The sequence below is a fragment of the Echinops telfairi genome, unplaced genomic scaffold (assembly GCF_000313985.2).
Source record: "Echinops telfairi isolate 266 unplaced genomic scaffold, ASM31398v2 ScPeMD7_7458;HRSCAF=8496, whole genome shotgun sequence".
Lineage (NCBI taxonomy): Eukaryota > Metazoa > Chordata > Mammalia > Afrosoricida > Tenrecidae > Echinops > Echinops telfairi.
The window spans coordinates 7,175,665-7,201,125 of NW_022111358.1; the positions used below are offsets into that span (position 1 = coordinate 7,175,665).

The 25,461-nt window shown below is 34.7% G+C and overlaps 1 protein-coding gene across 1 annotated transcript in view; it reads left to right on the forward strand.

Annotated features, from left to right (window-relative positions):
• SUZ12 (SUZ12 polycomb repressive complex 2 subunit) overlaps positions 1 to 25,109 on the forward strand; it is a gene marked incomplete at its 5' end in the record, with an annotated part of 49,060 nt that extends 23,951 nt beyond the window's left edge. The window contains 11 exons of the mRNA XM_004707339.2: positions 510 to 595; positions 2,726 to 2,957; positions 3,965 to 4,058; positions 8,592 to 8,697; positions 12,162 to 12,339; positions 14,391 to 14,482; positions 14,727 to 14,870; positions 16,129 to 16,286; positions 18,010 to 18,208; positions 20,701 to 20,780; positions 22,647 to 25,109. Of these exons, the coding sequence (XP_004707396.1) occupies positions 510 to 595; positions 2,726 to 2,957; positions 3,965 to 4,058; positions 8,592 to 8,697; positions 12,162 to 12,339; positions 14,391 to 14,482; positions 14,727 to 14,870; positions 16,129 to 16,286; positions 18,010 to 18,208; positions 20,701 to 20,780; positions 22,647 to 22,992 (1,715 nt within the window). The remainder of the gene's footprint in view (positions 1 to 509; positions 596 to 2,725; positions 2,958 to 3,964; positions 4,059 to 8,591; positions 8,698 to 12,161; positions 12,340 to 14,390; positions 14,483 to 14,726; positions 14,871 to 16,128; positions 16,287 to 18,009; positions 18,209 to 20,700; positions 20,781 to 22,646) is intronic.
• Positions 25,110 to 25,461: the final 352 nt, after the last annotated feature.

A 25,461-nucleotide genomic window follows, 5' to 3' on the forward strand; every position in this document is an offset into this window, starting at 1 on the left:
AATGTTTTGAGAAACGATGTACAAATGCGCTTTACACAATTGATGTGTGTATGGATTGGGATAACAGTTGTATGAGCCCCTAATAAAATGCTAAACAACAAAAAAAAACTTTGTGTGCATGTGCTTTCTATCAAAATCTAATTTTGAAAATTACTTTTGACTAGATGTTTATTTTGCTATTTTATTATAAAATGTTAAAACCAGAAATAATATTTGGGGAACAAGTAATTGAGCCTCTTATTTGAGTCAAAAGAAATTCACAGTAAGTAGGGAGGTAGTTTATGTGTCCTCTGAAAGATTTATTTAAATGACTTTATATATAAAGGCATTTGTTTTAGGTTAAAGAGTTTGTTAAAAAATTTGCCTTTGATTTGGGGGGGAGAAAAGAATGAGTAAACTTTTGAGAAGGCGTCATTATAGGAAGTCTAAAGGTTTTTATTAGATTTATGAAAATGAATACTGCATTTATACTTCAAAAGTATGTATTAAAGTACTAACTTTCTATTTAGATAAGCCATCACAAAACTCAGAAAATGAACAAAATTCTGTTACTCTTGAAGTTCTGCTTGTAAAAGTTTGCCACAAAAAAAGAAAGGTAAGGAACTATATGTGACCTCCTCCTGGGGATGGACAACAGAAAAGTGGGTGAAGGGAGACGTCGGACAGGGCAAGATATTAATTTATAAACTATCAAGGGCTCATGAGGGAAGGGGGGAGCGGGGTGGGAGGGGAAAATGAGGACCTAATGCTGGGGGCTTAAGTGGAGAGAAAATGTTTTGAGAATGATGAGGGCAATGAACGTACAAATGAGTTTTACACAATTGATGTGTGTATGGATTGTGATAAGAGTTGTATGAGCCCCTAATAAAATGATTAGAAAGAAAAAAAACATCAAAAAAAAGAAAGGTAATGTATGAAGTGATTGTGGTAGATTAAGTGTATTGTTTCCTTTAATATGCTGATGCATATATATCAATTATATGTAAAAGCCAGTTTTAAGACTTTATAGCTCAAGAAATATGTTGATAGATGAATCACGAAACCAGTAATTTTGCCAACTCACAAGATCTTCATGTTTTTTTAATCTGGTAGGCCTCTGGGCAGAAATGTTCTCATATAGCTTTACAAAAGCAACTGATCCCGTGAACTTGGTTACTTTCCTTACTACTTTAGTCTCTTAGCTTTTTCCTTAGCTATTACATATTAAATTTTTAGCTAAGGACTAAGAGGGAGTTTTCCTTAAGGATTATCTTTTATAACCTACTTTTAGAGGGAAAATTAGGTTGCCAGCAATATTAGCCACTAAATTATTAATACACTGCTGCAACATTTTATTTATAAAATTAAATCAGTTCCCCAAAGAAACAAGCAGGACAATGGTTAAATTTCCTGGAAAATCCGCCCCCATTTGATGTAACAGTCATTTCAGTAACCCTACGTCCTTGAGTCTTGTAAGTAAGGACTCAATTGTTTAGAGGCTCCTGTTGCTCACGACCTTCCAAAATCAGGAGGCGATAATGGGCAAAAGCTGCTCAAGTATTTGTAGGGAGTGGGCTAAGTGATAAGTAGCAAGTAGTGTAACGATAAATTTAAAAGTAAGTATCAAGACCTATTCCCACCCGATTTATACACCTCTTGGGACAACAGTGATAGAAAAGTCCTTCAAGAGATATTATTATTTAGAAAAACATAAGATGGGGCTTTCTATTCCCATAAAGAGTTACACCGAGAAACCGTAGGGGCAGTTTTATCCTGCCCTCTGGTATTGCTCTGAGTTGGCATTGACTCCATGGTAGTGAGAGATAAAAACATAGAAAGTAAGATAAGTATAGCTTGATCTTTTTAAAAAACAATGTAATCAAACATTTTCTTGGAAGACTTACTCAATTGTTGTAGCCTATGATGAGTGAGATTTACAATTCTTGTTGTGTACTCTGAAAGTTAACAACAAAAGAAAGCAAGCTTGTATAAGAATGCTTCAAAAAATTTGTGGGGAATGGAATGGAAGATATTGAACTTTTCCATAAAACTTCTTGGAGCCCATTTTTATTTTTTCTGTGTACTTTATTGTTTAAAAAATAAGCTACCATTGGATTCACATTATATTGTTATAAAGATCTTTATCTTCCATTTCAACTACTTTCTTTCAGTATAACTCTGGTTTCATGACAATTATTTTCATGATTGATATCCTTTTTATTAAATGACATTTAAATATATGCATTTATTGTTTTATAATATTTTTAACAATAGAACTGTTATAATAGTTCTTTTTTAACTTCCAGTGCTCTTCTGAGTTGTTATATTAAATAGAAATTTAAAAGGGAAACATGAATTTACATGATTGTAAAATTTTAAACACTTAATATATTTTTAGTATTATGAAACTACTTTTATAATACTGTTATTTTGGTATTTGGAATATAATCATACAAGATTGTCGCATATCACAATTTATAGAACTGTGGATAGAATATTGGCATCCTATTTGATCATCATAACCTATACTGTCTTTTTTATTATCGAGTTAGGCGGGGGTTTATATGTTAGATTATTGTTTTTGCATTCACCTTTTTTTTTTTTTGCATTCACCATTTTAAACAATTTATCAAACCTCTTAGTATATACAATGTTTCTTATAGCCCTCATTTGAAGTTTTCATTTGAAAAATTTTAAGTTCTATACAAACAAATTAGATGTAATTTATTATTCTCTACCTTTGCAGGATGTAAGTTGTCCAATAAGGCAAGTTCCCACAGGTAAAAAGCAGGTGCCTTTGAATCCTGACCTCAATCAAACAAAACCTGGAAATTTCCCATCCCTTGCTGTTTCCAGTAATGAATTTGAACCTAGTAACAGCCATATGGTGAAGTCTTACTCATTGCTATTTAGAGTGACTCGTCCGGGAAGAAGAGAGTTTAATGGAATGATTAATGGAGAAACCAATGAAAATATTGGTAACTAAAAAATATATATATATATATTACTAAATTTGGGTTGATAAAAGTAAATGGAAACAGTGTTTCTTTTTGAGTTATTTATATTAAAAGCCTTGCTTTTCCAAGGAAGAAAATGGCCGTGCTAGAAATGCACTGCATGTATTCCAATAGCATGACCTTTATTTTATTTGCAAATCTCTTAAAGTATAATGAGATACTAATTTTATGGTAGATTGCCCTGCTCTTAGACTATTGGATATTGTGCTGTATTGGATAATTGCAATGTTAGGTTCTCATTACTGCATGATGAGCTTAAGGTTCATGTAGCAAAAATACATGGAATACTGAATGAAAAAGACTTGTTTTTCAAGTTATTCTTCACAATGTTTTATGTTTATCTTTCCAAACATTTTATTCTGAAAATTTTCTTAAAGAAAAGTTTAAGCAATTTGATACTATTTTTGTATCTACCATTTACTCTGCAGTTAGTATTCTATTACACATATTTGCCACCTATATCCTTTAATTCATTCCTCTGTTCTTCCAATAATTCTGTATTCATCTTTGAAGTAATCATTCACCCAACATTCTCTAGATACGGGGGATACAGAGATGATCAAATAAGATTCTTTCTCTCCAAAGGGAGACACAATTGTAGCAAAACAGTGGGTTTTATAATTGAGGTACAAGTTCAGTGGAGATGCAGTTAATTGTTTAGAAGGTGCAATGAAAGAAATAAACGTGCTTTAAAGTATCCTTTGAAGTTCTTGATAAGTACTCATAAGTAACGAGTTTGACTAGCAAGATTACTGTGGACAGAAAACAGCATTTGCAAAAATGGGGGATTATGTTAATGGATGTCAGAAAGTAAGGATACCTACATGAGGCAAAAATTAAAGAGTATGCTGAATGTTTTACCATTAATCTATGTCACTTGTAGTAAATGTTGCACGATAAGGAAATGTGTAGCATAATAGAGGCTTTGCTTGAGTGCTGGATTTATGAGAAGTCTTTGTCCGACCCAGATGTCAGTGAAGAGCCTCCCGCTAGAAGAAAACGGAACCGTGAGGACGGGGAGAAGACCTTTGTTGCACAGATGACGGTGTTTGACAAGAACAGGTAATGGTGACTGACAAGGGAGGTTCCATAATGTTCCAGAAAAGCTTTAATTTTGAAGCAGAGTATATTGGTGATCTTAAATATTTGTTTACCTTTCTCTTTAGTTTAATGGATGAAAAATTGTAAATTCTGGACTTTTCTATTTATCACATAAAGAGCACTAAATATAGATGAGAAACTGTTTGCATGGCTCAATTAAGATTGCTTATTTACCAAGTGCTTCTGAATGTCAGCTCATGTGCAGACTTGATTTAGAACCTAGTGGTGAGTGCAGTGAAAAGGGAAGGATGGGAGGTGGTGACTGTTTTATGTCGAAAAACCTCTAGGAGAGAGAAATAGTTGAACAGAGACTTGAAATGAGATACATCCATTGTAAACCTTGAGGTTTTATATTTACTAAATCTGAAGGAGAACATTGTATGTTGGGTATAATCATCAATACATGATCATATGAGGTTTCCTGTATGATTTTATTCTAAGAAAAAAAGTGTTAAACTTGTCTCTTATCAGTGGATGGCTGCACACAAATAGTCTCAGAAACGTTTTTTTTTTTGGCTAGCAAACAGGTCTTTATTTGCTCACAGTTTGGGGGGCTGGGAGTCTGACCCCGGCGTACAGGCTCTGGGGGAATGCCTTTTCTCTGTGTGCCAGCTCTCAGAAACCTTATTGTTAGGTTCTTTAAAAACATAAAAAGCCAAATCAAAATTGGCTTCTAAGTGCCTCTGCTGGGCCATTTTAATTCAAGGCCAGCAGGATTACCTCAGAAACTTATGGTTTCTGTTTTGGGGGACCCAAAAGGGATTATTTGGATAGATTCTCTCAAAAGATGCAGGACGATCCTAGGAGTTCATTAGGAAGACGTTTTAAGAAAGTGGAATACTGCATTGGTGAGAAAAAGACCAGGAAAGTTGCCCTGAGGATTCCCCCACCTCCCCCACCCCCCATCACATACCTCCTCATCCTTAGAGGATAGCTAAGACTGTCCTGTGAGAATTTTGCTGGTAAACTTTACCCCATACACCCTACAGCCATTTATCTTGTCCCTTTAGACTTCTCTGTTCCCCAAGCCCACAGAACATTGAAAAAGGAACACAATTTCAGTCCGTCGAGAATGCCAGCGTTGCCATTTTGACATGGTATAAATTAAGGTGTGCAGAATTCTTCAGGGAAGGATTAGAGAGATGAAAACATCGCTTTTAGAAGTGTGTAGACCTAGAGGCAGGATATCGCAAGAAACTTGAGCTTCAGTCACATTTAGATGTTTTTGTTTAATAAAGGTTCCTAAGATTTAAAAAAAATCGTTATTACCAATTTTAATAATAGAATATCAAAACAAAAACAAAAACCCTCACTTCTATGGAGTAAATTCTGACTCATAAAACTCTGTAAGGCAGAGTACAATTTAGGGTTGGCAGCCTTTATAGAAGCAGACTGCCACATCTTTCATAGAGTGACTGGTGGGATTGAACTACTGGCCTTTTAGCTAGCACCAGACAGTCAGAGAAATCTTCTAATCATAGAATAATGTGTGGTAAATAATGTAAGTTGCTTATGTATAACACTTCTTAGATTATATGACTATTAACCAAAAGTTCTTATGATTTTTGTAGCAGTATTTTTTCTTTACCCTTCTGTGCATTTGGCAGAGGGAAGCAGAGAACTTTCTGAATCCCCGTCAAATAGGAAGATGATGGTCAGTGAGAAAAATGGTTAGAATGTGACACATTGGTTGTTATTGGCTAGGGTGAATGTTCTATTTTAGATTGGTTTGGTATATATGTATTTAAAGTTCTTCTTGTCTTTCTTATATGCTAACATTTGAATGTATGAGAGGGCTTCAAAAAATTTGGTGAGAACTTTCAGTATCTTTTCATTTTTCTACGAACTTTTTGAAGCCTCCTTGTACAAATGAACAACCAATAGCTATCACATAATTAATTGTTAACGTGTGTTTGTTCTTTCTAAAACCATTTGAAAATTAAAGAGGTAAAAAAGGTCGCGTTTGCTCCTCATTCCTGAATACGTCAAGAACAAACACTAAGAAGAAGGTCATTGTACCTACATCACCACATTATTCTTCTTTACTCAGGAAATTGAACCTAACACAGTAGATACAGTAATATCTCCCCAACTGACTCTTAATTTTAAGCTATTTCTCCTAACTCCCTAGCAATCATTTCTTATCAATCCAGTGCCCTGCATTTCGAAATAATTCTGGCTCCTACCCTTTTTTAACCCTTTGTGATCCTTTTTCATTTTTTTAGTACAGTTTTGCAGAATTACTTTCAATTTTGACTAGTACCATTGTTATTTTATGTTTAAAAAACCGAAAGCAAACTCATTGCTCTCAAGTTGATACCTACTCATCATAATCCTTTAGGATAAGGTTGAATTGCTCCTGTGTGTTACAGAGACTATAACTCTTTTTTTTTTTTTTTTTGAGACTATAACTCTTTACTGGAGTAGAAAGCCCTGTCTTCTGATCTCATGATTCGATTCCGGTTAAACATTTTGGCAGAAAACTAATGCTAACCTGGTTTTTGTGCCCAATATCACAGACACAGGATTTACTTACTTGGCTAAACTGGTGTCTACTGTGCTGATATCTACTTCATTATAAGGGTACCCTTTTCCTTGTCTTAATTATATGCAATCTTTGGTATTATTTGAAATTAGACACAATTTCTTTATTACTCATTGGTCTTTTACTTAATAGTTTTAGGTTTACTGGAGTTTCCTAGTGGAATAAGTTACTATGGTATCTTCCAAGGGATACTTTTATATCATTTCTTCCACATTTGATTTCCTTTGCAACTTTTTTACAGTATCAGTATGAATTAATGAAATCTCTTAATTCATCCTGTTGTAATTTGCTTATGTTATTCATTATGAAAACAAAATTATCGTAAGTTGGCCATAAGGAACCTTCTAAGTGATCTTTGGGCTTTAAAATGACTTTATACATTTTTTAATATTTTCATATTTTCTAGAATAGTGAAATATTTCAGATGTACCTTTTCCTTTTTTTCTCTGCTCTGGAGCTGACCATTTTTAAGTTAAAATCTGGGCATTAGATGCATGAAGATTATACCTATAATCTTAGAGTTTAATAGCGCTTTAAAGAATGACCAAAATTTTAAAACTGTATAGCCAAGTATGAAATCCTTAATAAAATATTAATTTTAAAAAAAGTTCAGAAAGCAAAACCCCATCATGAATCATAATGAAAATGACAAGGCAGGAAGAAATTATTTTCAATTCATAATGATGTTTTGTTTGTATAATAGGAGAGGTCATTATTAAGTCAAAAAGAAAAATCCATAATCCAATAGAAGGATGGGCAAATGGTATGCATAGAAAGCTTACAAGAAAAGAAAACGTGTATGGTACTTAAACATTACAAAAGATGGTAAACACATCAGAATTAAAGTCCACTGAGATGCCATTTTTTCACTTATCAGATTGGCAGAGATAAAAGAAATTGATAAAGTACTGGTAATGAGGCTGTGGGGGGAAAGGACTCATACTTAATAGGTAGGGGAGTAAATTTGACTCTTATCTACCAGTTGTTAAATAAAAGTGGAATATTACATTGTTATGTAAAAGAATGAAGGAAAATGCTTTTCAATTTAGTAGATGTGACTATACTTATTTAAATTAAACATTATTAATAAATTAAAATTTTAAACTAGAAAGTGGAGTGGCTTTGCTGAAATACTACTGTAGTAGACTAATAAAACAAGTTATTTACACCCCCCACTCCATCTGTGCTTCAGTTTTGTTTTTTGAAATATAGACCTACTTGGAGTTTTTGCAAAATTAAATAAATTATGTGAAGTCTTTAGAACAATGAATGGCATGTAGTAAGCACCCAATAAATATTAACTATTCTCATCTAATCGAATTTCTTATAAGTCTGAATGAAATTAAGCTTACAATGAATTGAACATGGTTGAAAAATGGTTTTGGGGGGGTTATCATGGTCACCAGTGTTTATATATATAAACTATGTATACCTACACACACTTTAAGACACACATACATTTATAACTATACTTTGAGCATGGATATAAATTGATTCAACTGCTATTTTGTTATTTATTCCTGAAATATTTATTGAGCACTCATGTTCCAAGTACGTCTAGGATCTTATAAAAGTCATATAATCACCACCATTAGTTTACAGGTAAAGCATACGTAGTAAAGAATTCTTGTTCATGCATTTGCAATATTTAAAATGTGATTCCCTAAGTAAGGCAAATATTATAAAACTATTATAGTATTATAAAACTATAAGTATTATAAAACTTATTACCCCTTTTTTGAATTATAAAGCCTATGTACTTGCTTTATACTTAATGCTTTAAGCCTTGATTCGGTTTTCAGACTTAAATTTTAGTAACTAGGAATAATTATCTATTTTTATAGTTAATGCAAATCAGTAAAATTGCTGTGAATACTCTAAATATGTAGAATTTGTGTACACATAAATTTAACCCCAGCTACTCTAAAGCGTTTTATGTTCGTCAACAGGCGCTTACAACTTTTAGATGGGGAATATGAAGTAGCCATGCAGGAAATGGAAGAATGTCCTATAAGCAAGAAAAGAGCTACATGGGAAACTATTCTTGATGGGAAGGTATGGACTACTTAGAAGGATGAGTGTGTGCTAATTATGAGCTCCCACTTTTGATCGATGTTTTCTTCCTCAGGTGCCAATTTGTGTAGAAGTAATCCTATCATTTATATAATTTGAAAAACAATTAAAGAGTGATGTAGTCAAGAGTATTTAAAATGGAAGGCATCATGCTTGCCGCCAGACTACCTGAGTTCAAATACAGCTCTATTACTAGCTATTTGGCATTTTTCAAATTACTAATTTTATGTCTTAATTTTATTATCTGTAAAATACATGGAATTGATGGGTTACTTGATATTTATTTTAATAAAATATGCTTATCAATCATGCCTGGCATAAAATAAATGATCGATAAATATTAATTGCTATTATCTTACGTTCTAGTCACAACAGTAGGTAACAGGAGAACTAGTAATAAAATTTTCAAGAAATCTGTAGAACTCAGATGAAGCTTAACATTGAAGAGACATAAAAGAATAAATAGGCATATGTATATTTCTTGGATTGGAAGACTCAAGAAAGTAAAAGTTATTGAGTTCTAAATTTATAACGTCCGTGTATTTGGAAATAAAATTCCCGAAGAATGTCTTTAGGTCTTAAAGTTAGTTTCCGTTTAAATTAGAAGAGTAATTATGTAATAGTACTAAGTAAAATTGTAGGGGGTTAGCGAAAAATTGGAAAATGGTGACAAGGTAGCTTGACAATGCCTGCAACAAAGGGTTAAACTTCACAAATGTGAAGGTGGTCCAGGACCAGGCGGTGGTTTATCCTGTTGTACCTAGGGGTGTAGGGAGAGCAGTCTACTGAAGAGCACCTTGACTATTAAAGAATAGACTGTACTCTGCGGGAATAATAAGCTGTTTACTCATTGACGATTTTGATAGAGCTGATCTCTAGACATTTGGAAATAAACTTCTAGAAGGCTCAAAAGCAAATGTAAAAATTAACACTACCTAACTTCAGAAAAGTATTTAGGCAAATATCACTATGCACGTGCTGAAAAAGGCCCTTTAAAGTGTGATAAAGAGGCTAGAAGCACAAAGTAAAAAATTTTAGTAGTAAAAATATATAGTTTGTATATTACAAAGAAATGTAAAGGTAAAAAGAGAAGTGATTTATGAAGGTGAAATAGTTTGCGATGCACAAAGAGCAAATATGAATACAGTTTTATAAATCACAAACAAAAAGGTGGTAAGCAATTCAGTAGGAAAAATAAATGAAAGATAACCAAGCAGTGCTTATGAAGAATATATATGGCTAGTGAACATTTGAAAAGATGCTCAACTTTATTGATTTTAAAAACTTGCAGTCAGATATAATAATTTAACTAGCTTGACAATGATTAAAAGGATTGATAGTTTCTTGTGGTAGCGATGGAAGAACCCATCAATCTAAAATACTACTTTGATGTAAGTTGGAAGACTGACCAACAGTATATGTAGCAATTCAGATTGTACGAGGGGCCTTCAAAAAGTTTAAGGTAAAATTCTATTATCTTTTAATTTTTCCATAAACTTTCTGAAATCCCCATGTCTTTGACAGTAATTCTACGTCTAGAATCTGTTACAGGGAATAAATAGATAAGTGAAAAGGTATAGATAGAAATTCTTGGAAGCATTTTTCCAGTCATGAGATACTTAGAACAATCTAATTAAACAGATAGCCTTTAAAAAGTGTGATTATGATACTTGGAAAATAACATTTTCTGATATTTAATTTTTACATATTAATATACATAACTCCATTCCTGTAAAATTATGCTGTGACCTCCCTAGGTTATGGGACATCAAATGATTTTTAAATTTTCCAGTTACCTAGACTTTTGAGTTATCTATTAGGCATTTATTTGTATAAATATTTTAACTAAATTTGTTCTTTAAAGTGTGTGACAAAATAAGGATTAAATATGAGATTTTGTTGTTTACAGCATAATAAAATGGACACCCTTCTAATCTAGAACACAGGGATTTTCTTTTCTAAAGCTTGGGGTTTTGTTTTTTTTTAAAGTAAACGTCCCCATAACCAACCACACTGTAATGGTTAGGATATTTGAATTTTGTACATTTAAACCCAGGTTTTTTGGTTACACATTTAACTTGTTCCAGTTTAAAATTATAATATTTAAAGTATTTCTAATGAAAATATAGTTGTTTAGTCTTGTGTGGCAGTTTAAAAACAAACCCATTGAAGGTGTGTACAAAAGAGAATGACAGAAGGAAGCAAATCTATGAAAAGATTTATTTTGTCTCCTATGTAAAGTTTGTGGTTACGTGTTGGGCTGCTATGCAGAAGGTCAGCAATTCAAAAGCATTAGCCGCACTGTGGGAGAAAGACAGGACTTTCTATTCCTGTAAAATTACAGGCTGCAGAACTCACAGGGCAGTTGCACCCCCTCCTGTAGGGTTACTGTGGGCTCGGCATTGACTTGATGGCAGTGAGTTTGGTGGCTTTGAGTGTATAAGGCTTGGGGAAAAGTGAGGAAAAGCTAGGAAAGTAGTTGAGATATGATAATAAAGCAGTAGAAAGCTAGACTATTATGATTACTGAAGGAAGAGGAAGAAAGTATAGATGTTTCAGTAGGAATTTGGTGACGTGAAATGAAAGAATAGGGGTCAATGTGATTCCAGTTTTTTGTTTGTTTTTAGTTTAGGCATTCTAGTAGAATGATAATTACAAGGATAAAAATAATTGTACCTGAAAAGGAAAATTTATTTCAGAATAAAAGTTAAGAATTGATTTGTAAATATGGTTGAGTACAATGACAATCTTCAAGAACCAAGGGGAGGTAATGAATTCGGAGCTCAAGTATAAAGATTAGAGAAGAGATTTGGGATCATCAGCCTGAGGTCGAATCTTGTGGAGGATGAGTGGGAAATCGAAGCAGATGGCTAAAGATTAGGTCTGATTTGAGAACAAGAGAATAGTGTACGTATAAATAAAGAAGGAAAGCATACGAGAGTTCAGGACCACAAGACCAAAGAAGAGAAAAGCTATTGCAAGTGCAGCTGAGAGAAGTCAAGGAAAATTAATCATTGCCATAGCTGTTCAAGAAGCAAAAGAAAATTGCCCATATAAAGCAGAGGTTGCATATCGGCAGGCATTTAAGTATCACGTTTTAGAAAGGCTTTTTGAGTTACTCACCTACATTTAAAATTAGGAAGATTTCCCCTGTAATCTTGCACTGTGAATTTTGAAAAATCTGAAAATCTGGTTTTGCTGGACCAATACTTTATAAATGCGACAGTTTAATAATTGTAATAGGTGGCTGCCCTTTTTAGGCAGTCTGAGCACTACAGTTCTGCAGTGTCTCCCTTAAACATTTATTTTACTTTCTTGGCCCTCATTGTAGGTTTTCAGTGAGGGTTTTTATATGACATCATACTGAGTTGTTTTTTTAAATTCCTATAACTTAAATTTACTGTGTAAATCTTAACTCTCTTCATGGTTCCTTTTTTCTTTCTCAGAGGCTGCCTCCATTTGAAACATTTTCTCAGGGACCTACGTTGCAATTCACTCTTCGTTGGACAGGAGAGACCAATGATAAATCTACAGCTCCCATTGCCAAACCCCTTGCCACTAGAAATTCAGAGAGTCTTCATCAAGAAAACAAGCCTGGTTCAGTGAAACCTACTCAAACCATTGGTAAGAAAAACATCTTTCTTATACACTGGTACAGATAGGAACTGGAAATCCAGGGCGGATGATCCCTTCAGGACCAGTGGTGTGAGTGGCGATACTGGGAGCGTAGAGGTAGAGTGGGTTGGAAAGGGTGAACCGATCACAAGGATCTACATGTGACGGACAACAGAAAAGTGGGTGAAGGGAGACATCGGACAGGGCAAGATATGACAAAATAATAATTTATAAATTATCAAGGGCTCATGAGAGGGGGGGGAGTGGGGAGGGAGGGGGATAAAATGAGGAGCTGATGCCAGGGCCCTAGGTGGAGAGCAAATGTTTTGAGAATAACGAGGGCAATGAATGTACAAAAGTGCTTTACACAATTGATGTATGTATGGATTGTGATAAGTTGTATGAGCCCCTAATAAAATGATTAAAATAAATAAAGAAGGAAAAAAAGAAAAACATCTTTCTATGAAAGCAAAGGTTTGCAGAGTTACTCATGTTGCTCTCTTCACGGAATTAGTTTTTGGTAATAGTATTTGACTTATTAGGTGAGTCAGTTAGGATTCTCCTATATTCAATGTGAATTTTGTGTTGAAGTCTTGATCGATAATCCCTTACTCTATAAACTCTTGAACTAAACATGTATGACATTAATTTTCTCTGCAAACAATGTGCTACATAGTATAGTCATGTAGGACATACCTCTGTAGAGCTATTATATCAAAAATATAACAATTCTTAATCAGGGTATCGGGTCAGCTTTAGCTCTAGTGGTTACTTTGCATATGCTTAACACAAAAATGAGGGTGTCAGACTAGTTATTCCCAGTTCAGTCATGGTCATTGAAGTATAATTAACATCTGCATTTGTGAAATGTAGTAGGTGTACCAGAACATCTGGAATGGGAAATATTCCAAGTCCATACCCTGTAAGAATAATCTCCCGGGAAAAATAGGGCAATGTGTATTTTACATAGTAACAACAGGATATTGTTGTTGATTTCATTTCTTGAGGTGGGCTGTGTAAATATATGTAGTATGTTTGCTTGAAAACCAAACAGAAAAACCCCAGATTCTTTATCCCTCAAGCCTGTAATTGAATTATGGATTGTTATAATATCTGTAAGAGCTCCCAATACAATAATTTTTTTTATAAAGGAAGAAAAGTAAAATTGAAATGGACGTTAACAAACGTCCTGAAAAAGAGATACCCTAATTTTGTACAAATTGACCCTGGGGTGGGGAATGGGTGGAGTGGGACTGTCAAAATCTTGTGAAACAATGGGATTAAAAGTTAATAGAACAATTTCCCACAAATTTTTAAAAGCCCTTGTATATATGAGATACTTTTATCAGGAAAAAACCTTTTTTTCTCTTAATTCTGAAAGAAAATATACCAAAATTATTTTTTGTGATTTTTGTCTTTTAGATTTGGAGTAATTTATACAATCAGTTTTTACTCACTTTCCGCTAGACTAACAGTGATAAAAAATAATGACATGAGTTACTTAATGGATTAACACAAACGGGTGGATTTCATTTTTTTAATTTATTTTTTTTTTCGGGTGGATTTTAAAGAACAAAATCAGGACTGCCTATACTTAACATTCAACTTACCATATATACTTGTGGATTAGCCGAGTTTTCCAGCACATTTTTAATGCAGTTTTTGTGGTTAAATTAGGTGCCTTGCCTGATATTTGGGCTAGCTTATACTTGAGTATATACGGTAATTAGGAATGTTGATATAAGGTAAGGTGACCAGATTTTAACATTCGTAAAGCGGGACACCATTGATCAAACTCATATCCTGCCACATGGCAGCCGAAAACCGTATACCCTAGCTTGTTGTGCGTTCTTTCCAAAAATTGGGACTTTTTAAAAACTCCGCAGGACACGAGAAAAATTGGGATTGTCCCACCAAAACTTTTCTGTTGCCAGTTGAGGTGAGAACAATAATTGTATTAAAGACTACCATTAGAGTTTTGTGGAACCTTTAGTGTTAAAACATTGTATTTAACCATAGAAGCAAATAATTTGATTAAACGTAAAAGTATATCTTTTCAGCGGTTAAAGAATCATTGACTACAGAGCTACAAACAAGAAAAGAAAAAGATACTTCAAACGAGAATCGACAAAAATTAAGAATATTTTATCAGGTAAGCGTAATTGACTCCCGTTTTATTAAATAATCCTGAAAATCTATTTGTTATGGTATATATATAAAATGTATATAAGTTAAATGTAACATAAGAAGTACTTTGGCATATTAGATTTTAAAAAATCCTCTAACTTAGTTTTCCTTTTAGATTGTCTTTTCTCAATTACTGTAAAGATGAGATTGAAACATTTTTGGAGATGTGAAAGGTGGAAATTTGCCTCTTTCTTTCTTTATTTTCCCAGTTCCTTTATAACAATAATACAAGACAACAAACGGAAGCAAGAGATGACTTGCATTGTCCTTGGTGCACTCTGAACTGCCGCAAACTGTATAGTTTACTCAAGCATCTGAAACTCTGCCACAGCAGATTTATCTTCAATTATGTCGTGAGTACCTGCTCACTTTTTTCTTAACAGTGATATGTAGTAGAATAAATAGAAAATAACATGACTGTGAAGTTACCTTTTGTTAAATACTATCATTTTTGTAGAAGGAGAGCTATATGAGGGTGTGCCCCCTCCCCCCCAAAAAATAAATCCAGATTTTTTTCACCTAGAGTTGTGTATACAAAACAATCGTATGACCTTTAAAGTACTCTCCATTACACTTAATACATTTGTCAAATCTGCAATTCCATTCTTGGAAACATTTTTCAAATTCATCTGTTTGAAAGGATGACAGCACCTCCCTCCCACATTTTTTTCCTTCACCTCTTCTGTGTTGTCATATCACTGTTCTTTCATGTCCCTCTGCATTCACGGAAACAAAAAGAAATTGCATGGAGTAAGGTCAGATGAGTAAGGAGTGTGGGGCAAGAGAGGTGTGCTATTTTTAGCCAAAAACTGGTGCACTGAGATGGCTGCATGAGCTGGTGCATTGTCATGGCGGCAAAAACAGTCCTCAGAGCAGACTTTTTTGTTCCAGTTAGGTAATATTTTCAGAATCTCTAAATAGAAAGCTTGATTAACAGTCTGACCTGGTGGAATGAATTCAAATGCACTACGAGTTGACATTTCCATCTGTTTGGGAGGTTCATGGACATCCAGAAGAGGTTTGTCATCAAGTAACATTTCACCATTTTTTGAAGTGAGAAATCCACTCATATTGAGTTTTACCCATAGCGCTGTCCTTGTAAGAAAATGAGGTTTGCGCAAAACTGTATTTGTAGAAAAATTCACTGTGACCGGAGAGAATCTTCCCAGGCGACATCACAGGGTATACTAACTCAGAGCAAGTTGCTCCATGCTCGCCTAGCAGGGAAACTGCATACTACGAAAACTTTGCTCAGCCCAACCCAATTTCAGGTTGGTTTTTTTTTGGTGGGGGGTATCCCCCTTCTATACATGAATTACACTGGATGAATCATTTTACATGTTTGGAATAATAACATTTGCATACTGTACATGTACTGACCAAGCTTACCCTCATAGTCTTTTTGATTGAAGTAGTGTCACCAAGCTAGTAATGACATATTCAGAATTTTATTCTTTTGATTCTGGGTCTCTGACTTTATGTTCATTATGCTGATGTGCCTGACCAGTTTCAGGCTTCAGCACTTAAGAACCCACAGATATTTAAACTGCAGAATGTGTATTTGGTAGGATAACTTTCCCCCCCCTAAATTCCTTGCTATTTGTGTTGCAGTATCATCCAAAAGGTGCTAGGATAGATGTTTCTATCAACGAGTGTTATGATGGCTCCTACGCAGGAAATCCTCAGGATATTCATCGCCAACCTGGATTTGCTTTTAGTCGAAATGGTCCGGTAAAGAGAACTCCTATCACACACATACTTGTGTGCAGGTAGGTAAAAACGGTCAAGAACAAATATTCACTGTGACGCCTCAGTATTAATGTTGGAAGAACCATAACGGAGCCAGACATCACAGTTGAGTTGGGAAATCCCCAGTGCAACAGTATTTTAGTAGTAGCTAGTTCCCGTGGCGTGGTGTGATGCTTTTGTAACCCTTTCCAGCTCTTAATTCCAGTGGGCTTTCTTACCTCCTCCCTAGACTTGCTTTATTTAACTGTTCATGTCAGCATTGCTTAGTGAGGTGAAACGGCTCATGTTGTTGTGGATACATCTAGGTAGCAGTAGGATGGATTCTACTTGGGTAGTGTGGAAAAGAAAGAAGCTGCCCCTGTCACTGCATATTCTCCATGGAGTATCCTCAAGAGCAGTATCTGGGACTGGGTTCTTAACACTTTCCAGTCACAGTGGCACATTCATGTCAGCTGGTTTACTACTGAGATTAAAGCTACAAAAAAATATTTTTTTAGTTTTGCCAAACTGAAAATAAACCCTGGGTTGCTTTTTGTGTTGGAACAATGTTGTGATTTCTCTGCTTTGTGATATTGCAGGGTTTGATATTCTAGACCACCACACAAAAAAATGAATATTAAAAGAAAGCACACAATTTCTTTGGTTTCCCAGTGCGTATAAAAATTATGCATACACTATACTGTAGTCTGCAATAGCATTATGAAAAAGTCTCAATAGTGTGAGACAGTAATTACAAAAATATAACACAGACAAAGTAAGCATGCCTTGTTGGAAAAATTAGACTTGTTTGATGCAAGGTTACCAAAAATAGTCAATTTGTTTAAAAACAGAAAACAACCAGTGTCTTTGAAGTATGAGATGAGATATGCCTGCATACCTAAGTACATTTTGACACAACCATTTTTTTTTGTCTAGAAAAGAATGATGGCAACGTATGTACAAATATGCTTGATATTATCGATATATGGATTATTATAAGCGTAAGAGCCCCCAATAAAATGATTGTTTAATTAAAAAAAAGCTTTCATTTATTTTTTAAAAGTCATTGTATTGGGGGCTCATACAACTCCTATCACAATCCATGCATACATCAATTGTGTAAAGCATATTTGTACATTTGTTGCCTTCATCCTCAAAACATTTGCTCTCCACCTAGGGCCCTGGCATCAGCTCCTCATTTTATCCCCCTCCCTCCCCTCTCCCCCCTCTCTCATGAGCCCTTGATAATTTATAAATTATTATTTTGTCCTATCTTGCCCTGGCCGACGTCTCCCTTCACCCACTATTCTGTTGTCCATCCCCCAGGGAGGAGGTTATATGTAGATCCCTGTAATCGGTTCCCCCTTTCTACCCTACCCTCCCTCCACCATCCAAAAACAAGCTTTTATATGCATGTCATCTATTTTTTTCTGCGACTTAAACTATCCCCTTTTCACCGTGTGTCCCTCTTTTTCTAGGTTTATTTTACAAACCTAGAAAGACAAGTTTATTCTGAATACTTTGGTATTTGAATTACTCTGTCAAGTCTGCTTTGCATTATGTGCAGAAAGAAAATAACCTTTATTGTAGTTGTTTCAGGGGGTGGCGGTATTTCCTCAAAAAGAGTTGCTTCATGTTTATCTCAAATAGTTGGTGTGTGGTCACTTTTAGAAAAAGTGTTATTTTATCAAATTTTTGTTGCTCTTAATGCAAAGTGATATGATATTGATATCGTCTTATGTCAGTGTTCTTTTTTTTAACTAGGCCAAAACGAACAAAAGCAAGCATGTCTGAATTTCTTGAATCTGAAGATGGAGAAGTAGAACAGCAACGAACATACAGTAGTGGACACAATCGCCTGTATTTCCATAGCGATACCTGCTTACCTCTCCGTCCACAAGAAATGGAAGTAGATAGTGAAGATGAAAAAGATCCTGAATGGCTAAGAGAAAAAACCATTACAGTAATTATCATTATTAGCATTTCTCTTAGAATTTAATGATTAAATGAATTTGTTGAAAAGTCAGCAATAGGAATTAGAGTTTTGACTTGAGCAAAGTAGTTTTGCCCAGTTTAAATGTGCTATTTAAAGAATTCAAGAGTATATGTGTTTTATAATCATTTCCAACTAAAGAAAAGCCATATTTTCTTAATCTTACTTTGTATTGTGTATTTTCATATATAATATAGTCATACTTTGCTTAACATTCATGATACACTATGTGAAGTAGGATATTATGTGATTTGAACCTCGTGAAAACACCATATTATATAGAGGCAATACAAGATAACAGACAAGTCACATTCCTAAATCCGTCTTTAAGTTGAGTTTGTATGTGAGACAACAGTTAGATACCTTTGCATCTGATTGCAGTCAGTCAAACACTTGTCTTAGTGCCAAAAACAATAACAGAACCAAAGTCTCTGCCACCTGCCATCATGTTCATGTCTACTCCTGAGCGAGCAGACAGGACAGATTAGAGCCGCCCTTGTGAGGCTATAATTCTTTACTTAAGTAGAAAGCCTCATCTTTGCCCCATGGAGTGGCTGGTGGGTTTGAACCCTGACCTTGTAATTAGCCCAGTGCATAACCCATTTCACTGTCAAAGCTCCTGGTCTTAGTATACGTGTAAGTCAAGAAGTTTGCTACTGGACATTTAGTTATATGTGCACTCCACAAACAACACTTTTTCGACTCTGTTTCTGCAATCAGTGGATAACTGCAGACAAGTTCCCTCTGTCATTTACATGTCTCAATCTCATTAGACCGCCTTCATTAAAAAAAAAAAGGTCCAGTCAAATAGTAGCTTCCAAGGAGTTCTCCTGTGCCAATTCAGTCAAGTGCACAGAGGCCAGATCAGAATATCATGGGGCTTCTTAGAAAGAAGTTTCTATCAAATTTCAACTGTTGAGTAAAAGGCTAGGAAAATTGCAGTAAGGACTTTTTTTGTTCTATCACAACATTGTATCTTTCTGCTCACGCTCCAAGTCCTATGAGAGTTTCAATTAAAAATGTTACCTTACACCTTCCGGCCCTGATCTTGCTTCTTTACGCTTGCTTTTGTTCCCCTACCTAAGAACATTTAAAAGGAACACCATTGGAGTTGCTCGAGGATGCCAAAACCGCTGTTTTAACATGTTGTCAATCAAAGAATTCAGAGTTGTCTAGCTAAAGGGCTCCTTCACTGCCATCACGTCAACTCCGACTCATTGTGACTCTATGGGGTGGGGTAGAATTGGCCCTGTGACTTTCCAAGACTAACTGTTTATAGGCCCATCGGGTGGGTGGTAGTTTAAACTGTAGACCTTGTGGAATGCAGCCTAGTGCTTAACCTCTGAGCCACCTGGGCTCTGAAAGGTTAGAGATGGAATTACTGCCATCAGAAATTGGATAGGCCTTAAAAGCAGGCTATGTCAAGAAACAGTCGCTTAATAAAGAGACATTTTTTGTTTAATATAGGTTTCTATGGTTTTGTAGCAAAACTTTTTGACAGCATTGTATAGAGTGTACATTTCTGTGCATTAAAAACACCTTTTTAATATCATTTTATTAGGGACTCATACAACTCTTACCACAATCCATACATACATCTATTGTGTAAAGCACATTTGCACATTCATTGCCCTCATTATTCTCAAAACATTTGCTCTCTACTTTAGGCCTCTGGCATCAGGTCCTCATTTTTTTCCCCCTCCCTTCCCGCTCCCTCATGAACCCTTGATAATTTGTAAATTATTATTTTGTCATATCTTGCCCTGTCCAACGTCTCCCTTCACCCACTTTTCTGTTGTCTGTCCCCCAGGGAGGAGGTCACATGTAGATCCTTGTAATCGGTTCTCCCTTTCCAACCCACCCTCCCTCTACGCTCCCAGTATTGCCACTCTCACCACTGGTCCTGAAGGGATCATCTGCCCTGGATTCCCTGTGTTTCCAGTTCCTATCTGTACCAGTGTACATCCTCTGGTCTAGCCAGACTTGCAAGGTAGAATTCGGATCATAATAGTGGGGGGTGGGGGGAGAGGAAGTATTTTGGAACTATAAGAAAGTTGTAGTTTTCATCGTTGCTACATCGCACCCTGACTGGCTTGTCTCCTCTCCAAGACTCCTCTGCAAGGGCATCTCCTAAAAAGTATTTCCTGTCCTCTAAAACATCGCTAACAATGCAGTTGTAATTTTTTGGTGTGCATTGTACTAGCACCCATTTATTACTGTGAATCATTGTGTGTACCCTTGAATTTTTAATAAAATACACTTCATAGGCTGCTTTGGAACTACAGACAGAAAAACACATTGCTCAAGCATGTAATATGTGGCTCATAAACTTTCATAACAAGTAGAAAATTATTTTGTTTCCTTTTTTATTTCAAAACATTTTTTTACAAGATTGAAATTTTTCTTAGAACTACCTATTATAGTCATTATGTATTTAAGTAGGTTTTGTTTCTTGTTTTCAGCAAATTGAAGAATTTTCTGATGTTAATGAAGGAGAGAAAGAAGTGATGAAATTATGGAATCTCCATGTCATGAAGCATGGGTAGGATATTTCTAAATGCATTTAAATACTTATTCATCTCGATGCTCTTGATGCTCTATATTCTGTGAATCTGTATTAGACTCCAATCAAACATTTCATCACTTTAGATAAAAAAATTTTACTTGTCCAAAGTATTATAATTGCATATAAAAAAAGTGATGTTCAAGGAATCAGTATCATTCCATCTAACCACAGATTTTTATTTTTAATTTCTATAAAATAGGTCTCAAGTTTCTTTCAGTATAGTTAAATAATAATCTTAGTAGTTATGATCAACTGAGTTAAATGCAACCTTTTAACTTAATGTAACTTTTAACAAGGTAAAGGCAGAATATCTGATAGAAATAGAACAAGTCGTCTTTTGACTTCGGGGCTTTCTTGCATTGAACTATTGACCTGTTAATATACATATTTTTCCTTTCTATCATCTTTTTAGAACCTCATTTAATGATTTCTTCTGTAGCACAGATATTCACAGCTTTTTAATTTATGGATCATTGAGACAAATGCAGTACTTTTGTTCTTTATTCCTGAGGAGTGAAAAGGAGTTGGTATCTAAGTTCTGGTTCAAGTGTCCATTGTCTGCATTTTTTGGTTTTTACATTTTTAAAGGATTTTAAAAAGTGGAGTTGACATGTGGCCCCCACAGCCTAAAATATTTTATTACCGTATATACTTGAGTATAAGCCGACCCAAATACCAGCCGAGGCATCTAGTTTTACCACAAAAAATGCTTTAAAAATGTTGTGAAAACTCAGCTTATAGAGGATATAAGGTATTTGACCCCATAAAGAAAAAGTTTGCCTATCCTCTGACCTTGTCCTAAAATCATTAAATGGAAGGTGTATGAGGGTGCTTCAGAAGTTCCTGAGATAATGCCATCTTCTTCTTAAATTAATTTGAAAATGCCACATCTTTTATTTCATTTTCCACTTGTTGAAGCTCCTTGATAGATAGATAGATAAAATTTTCCCTATTGTTCTAATATGCCAGTATCAAGATGTTATTTTAGTGAAATTACTTCACTCTGTTCTGATTTTCATTCTTTGATCCAAATCTGTTGTATATAAACTATTGTGGTTCGTGAAATAGTAATGGTGACAGGTCGTTAGTTGAGGTAGGTGAACTAATTAGGATTTTCATTAGATTTCTAGGCAGGCCCTGAGACTGTGATGGACTTTCAGTTTCTACAATAACAGTCATTTTCCAGTTTAATTTCAGTTGGTTCTCCACATTTATTTATTGTTCATAGACCTAACCTCACTCACACTGGCTTTTTACCATCAGAGGCACATGATAACCTCACTTTGTGTGGCATTTTTTTGAATGTTTACCACGAATCGAATGTATAGAGAGAGAAGTATTGCTGTTAGAAGGGGAAATATGGCAAGGTCAAGGGAGAGAATAAAAGGACATCATGAGAGTTAATTCCATTAGGAAGTCTGTACTATTGTAATGGAACAAATCTTGGTGGTGCAGTGGTTATGGATGAACTGAAAGACTGGCAGTTAATATCCCCCCCAATGTGTGCCATACCCTACCTGCCCCCCAATCCATGGGAGAGAGACCTGGTTGTGTTTTCATAGCGAGAACAGCCAAGAAAACCTATAGAGCAGCTTTACTCTCTCACCTGGGTCATGATGACGCAGTACCAGACAAGAACCAACTTCTGATGGCATCTGGCCGAGCACTGGTTTCAATGAAATTTCTTAAGTGCCTGAAATGCTAAGCACGTTCAGTGATAGAACTTCACTACAGCTGTGCTGCTTGGAGGTGTTTTTACATTTCTTTAATGGCTATCACTACTGCATTTAGCAAAAAAGCTTTATCTTGCTGCTGATTTATGTTTGTCTTTTAACAAAACAGGTTTATTGCTGACAATCAAATGAATCATGCCTGTATGCTGTTTGTAGAAAATTATGGACAGAAAATAATTAAGAAGAATTTATGTCGAAACTTCATGCTTCATCTAGTCAGCATGCATGACTTTAATCTTATTAGCATCATGTCAATAGATAAAGCTGTTACGAAGCTCCGTGAAATGCAGCAAAAACTAGAAAAAGGAGAATCTGCTTCCCCTGCAAATGAAGAAATTACTGAAGAACAAAATGGGACAACCAATGGATTTAGTGAAATTAACTCAAAAGAGAAAGCTTTGGAAACAGATGGTGTCTCAGGGGTTTCAAAACAGAGCAAAAAACAAAAACTCTGAAAAGGCCTGACCCCGTATTATGGACAAAACACTGAAATGATGTTCTAGGGAATTCAGCCTCTAGGAAGAGAGTATGTATGAGTTAGTGAGAGTGAGAGAGAAAGAGAGAGAGTGTGTGTGTGTGTGTGTGTCTGTGTGTGTTGTTTTAAATCATAAGTTCCAAACAGGCACAGTTAGATGAAGTAAATGATTTCAACACAAATATTTGTATTAGGGTCCTCCTTCACTTCATTACACACCTGTTAAATATGGAAATCAGTTTTATTGATGCCATTACAACATTCTCTAGTTGAGCATGAAAAGTATACTTCAAAGAAAGCTGTGTTGGTTTTTTTTTTATTTCCCCCAATTTCAACAATTAGGAAATATTAAATTGATGATCTAGACATTATTTCAAATAGTTAAATTACAATGTTATTAGCATTTGTGACTGGCTGTTTTTCTACTCTGTAATTGTAAGACATTTTCTTGGGGGAGGAAAATTGGAATGCGTTTCACTTTTTTTAAAATCAAAAATTTTGGTCAAATTACGTTCGATTACTATTTGTAATCAAAAATTGATCCCTGAATTTGAAATCATTGAACAATTTGGAATGAAAAACTATAATGTAAGATGATTTTACATTAAATAAGTTCTTTTTACAATTTAAAAATAGCACTTCGTCGTATGCCTGTTTGAAATGTTAATTTTTCACATTTGTTGACAGTGAAATCCCATATTGATTTATACAGTTACTGACCATTTGTTTTTATGTGGATAATTATAGTGTATTGCTCACCCAGTATACTCTTTTAAACTTGAACATGTTTCTGTTTCTGGCTTTTCTTTTTAATTTGGTAAATCACATGGAAAATTCAACTGTCCACATCTTTTATACAGGATTGTAAACCAAGAGGAGAATGAGTTAGATTTTCAAGATGCCCCTTTCAAGGGGGAAATGTTCAATAAAAATAACCAGAAAATACACACACACACACACACACACACACACCTGTTTTTGTTTTTTCTTTTCTCTAGCAAGGACGTCTTTGTAATGTATTTTACGATTTAATATCTATTACAGATAAGCTGACTTGAATAATTTTGAGCAATTTTGCCCTGTGTTCTATGTGCTTAATGCACATATTTGCAGTTGGATTTTCTCCAACAGAAAGTGGTTTCACTACTGGCACATTAACACACCACCAATAGGTTTTTATTCCAACTCCAAGCACTGTGGTTGAGTAAAATCACCTCAATTTTTTATTATCCTTAAAGATATTGCATTTTCATATTCTTTATTTATAAAGGATCAATGCTGCTGTAAATACAGGTATTTTTAATTTTTTAATTTCATTCCATCACCATCAGATGCAGTTCCCTATTTTGTTTAATGAAGGGATATATAAGCCTTCTAATGGTGTCTTCAGAAATTTATAAAATGTAAATACTGATTGGTCTTTAAGATGTGTTTAACTGTGAGACTATTTAACTAATTATGTGGATGTGATTTGTCATCCAGTATTAAGTTCCTAGTCATTGATTTTTGTGTTTCAAAATAGGGAAGAGGGAAACTGCAGCTTTCATTACAGACTCCTTGAATTGGTAAGCTCTCCAAATGATGACTTACAGCAAAGTCTAATTATGTCTCTGGATATTAGAGCTCAAGAATTTCTTTCAGACTTTAATTTGCTAAAGCTGTGCACATATTGTAAAAAACAAACAAAAAATAGATTTTTTTAGGGGAGATGTAGGTGTAGAATTATTGCTTATGTCATTTCTTAAGCAGTTATGCTCTTAATGCTTAAAAGAAGGCTAGCATTGTTTGCACAAAAAGTTGGTGATTCCCTCCCCCAAATAGTAATGAAATTACTTTTGTTGAGTAAACTTTTTATGTCATCTTATAAAAAAAACGGAAAAAAATCTGTTTCTATTTATAAAAAAAAATGCTTTTCTATATGTAGCCTTGATAAGAGATTTTGAAGAAATCATGTAAGATGATAAAGCATTTGAATGGTACAATAGTTGTAAAAAAAATTCAGTTTAAAAGAACTTTTGTTTTTACATTAAATGTTTTATTTGAAATCAAATGATTTTGTACATAAAGTTCAATAATATAAAAGCTGTATTGTTTTTACTTTTTTGTTATGTATGATTAATGCTTGCACTTACACGTTTGTCTTGGCTACCAGAATTAAAATTCTAGAAAAGGTACACAAAATAATGGAATTCAGCTAATAACGACTTGAGGAAAAATTGAAATGCTGCTTTCAATATTAGCAGTATCAATTGCAGCTTACATTTTCTGTGAAGCCCACAGGGCAGTTCTATCCTGTCTGGCGGGGTAACTGAGAGTCAGAATGGATTGGATGGCAGTGAGTTGTTTTAATTTGTTGGAAGTGGTGAGGAAGCAAATGATTTTTGTCATCAAGAGCGTATACAATGTACGTATAGAAAGATATAGGTCAAAGGATAAGTGGAGAGAATTC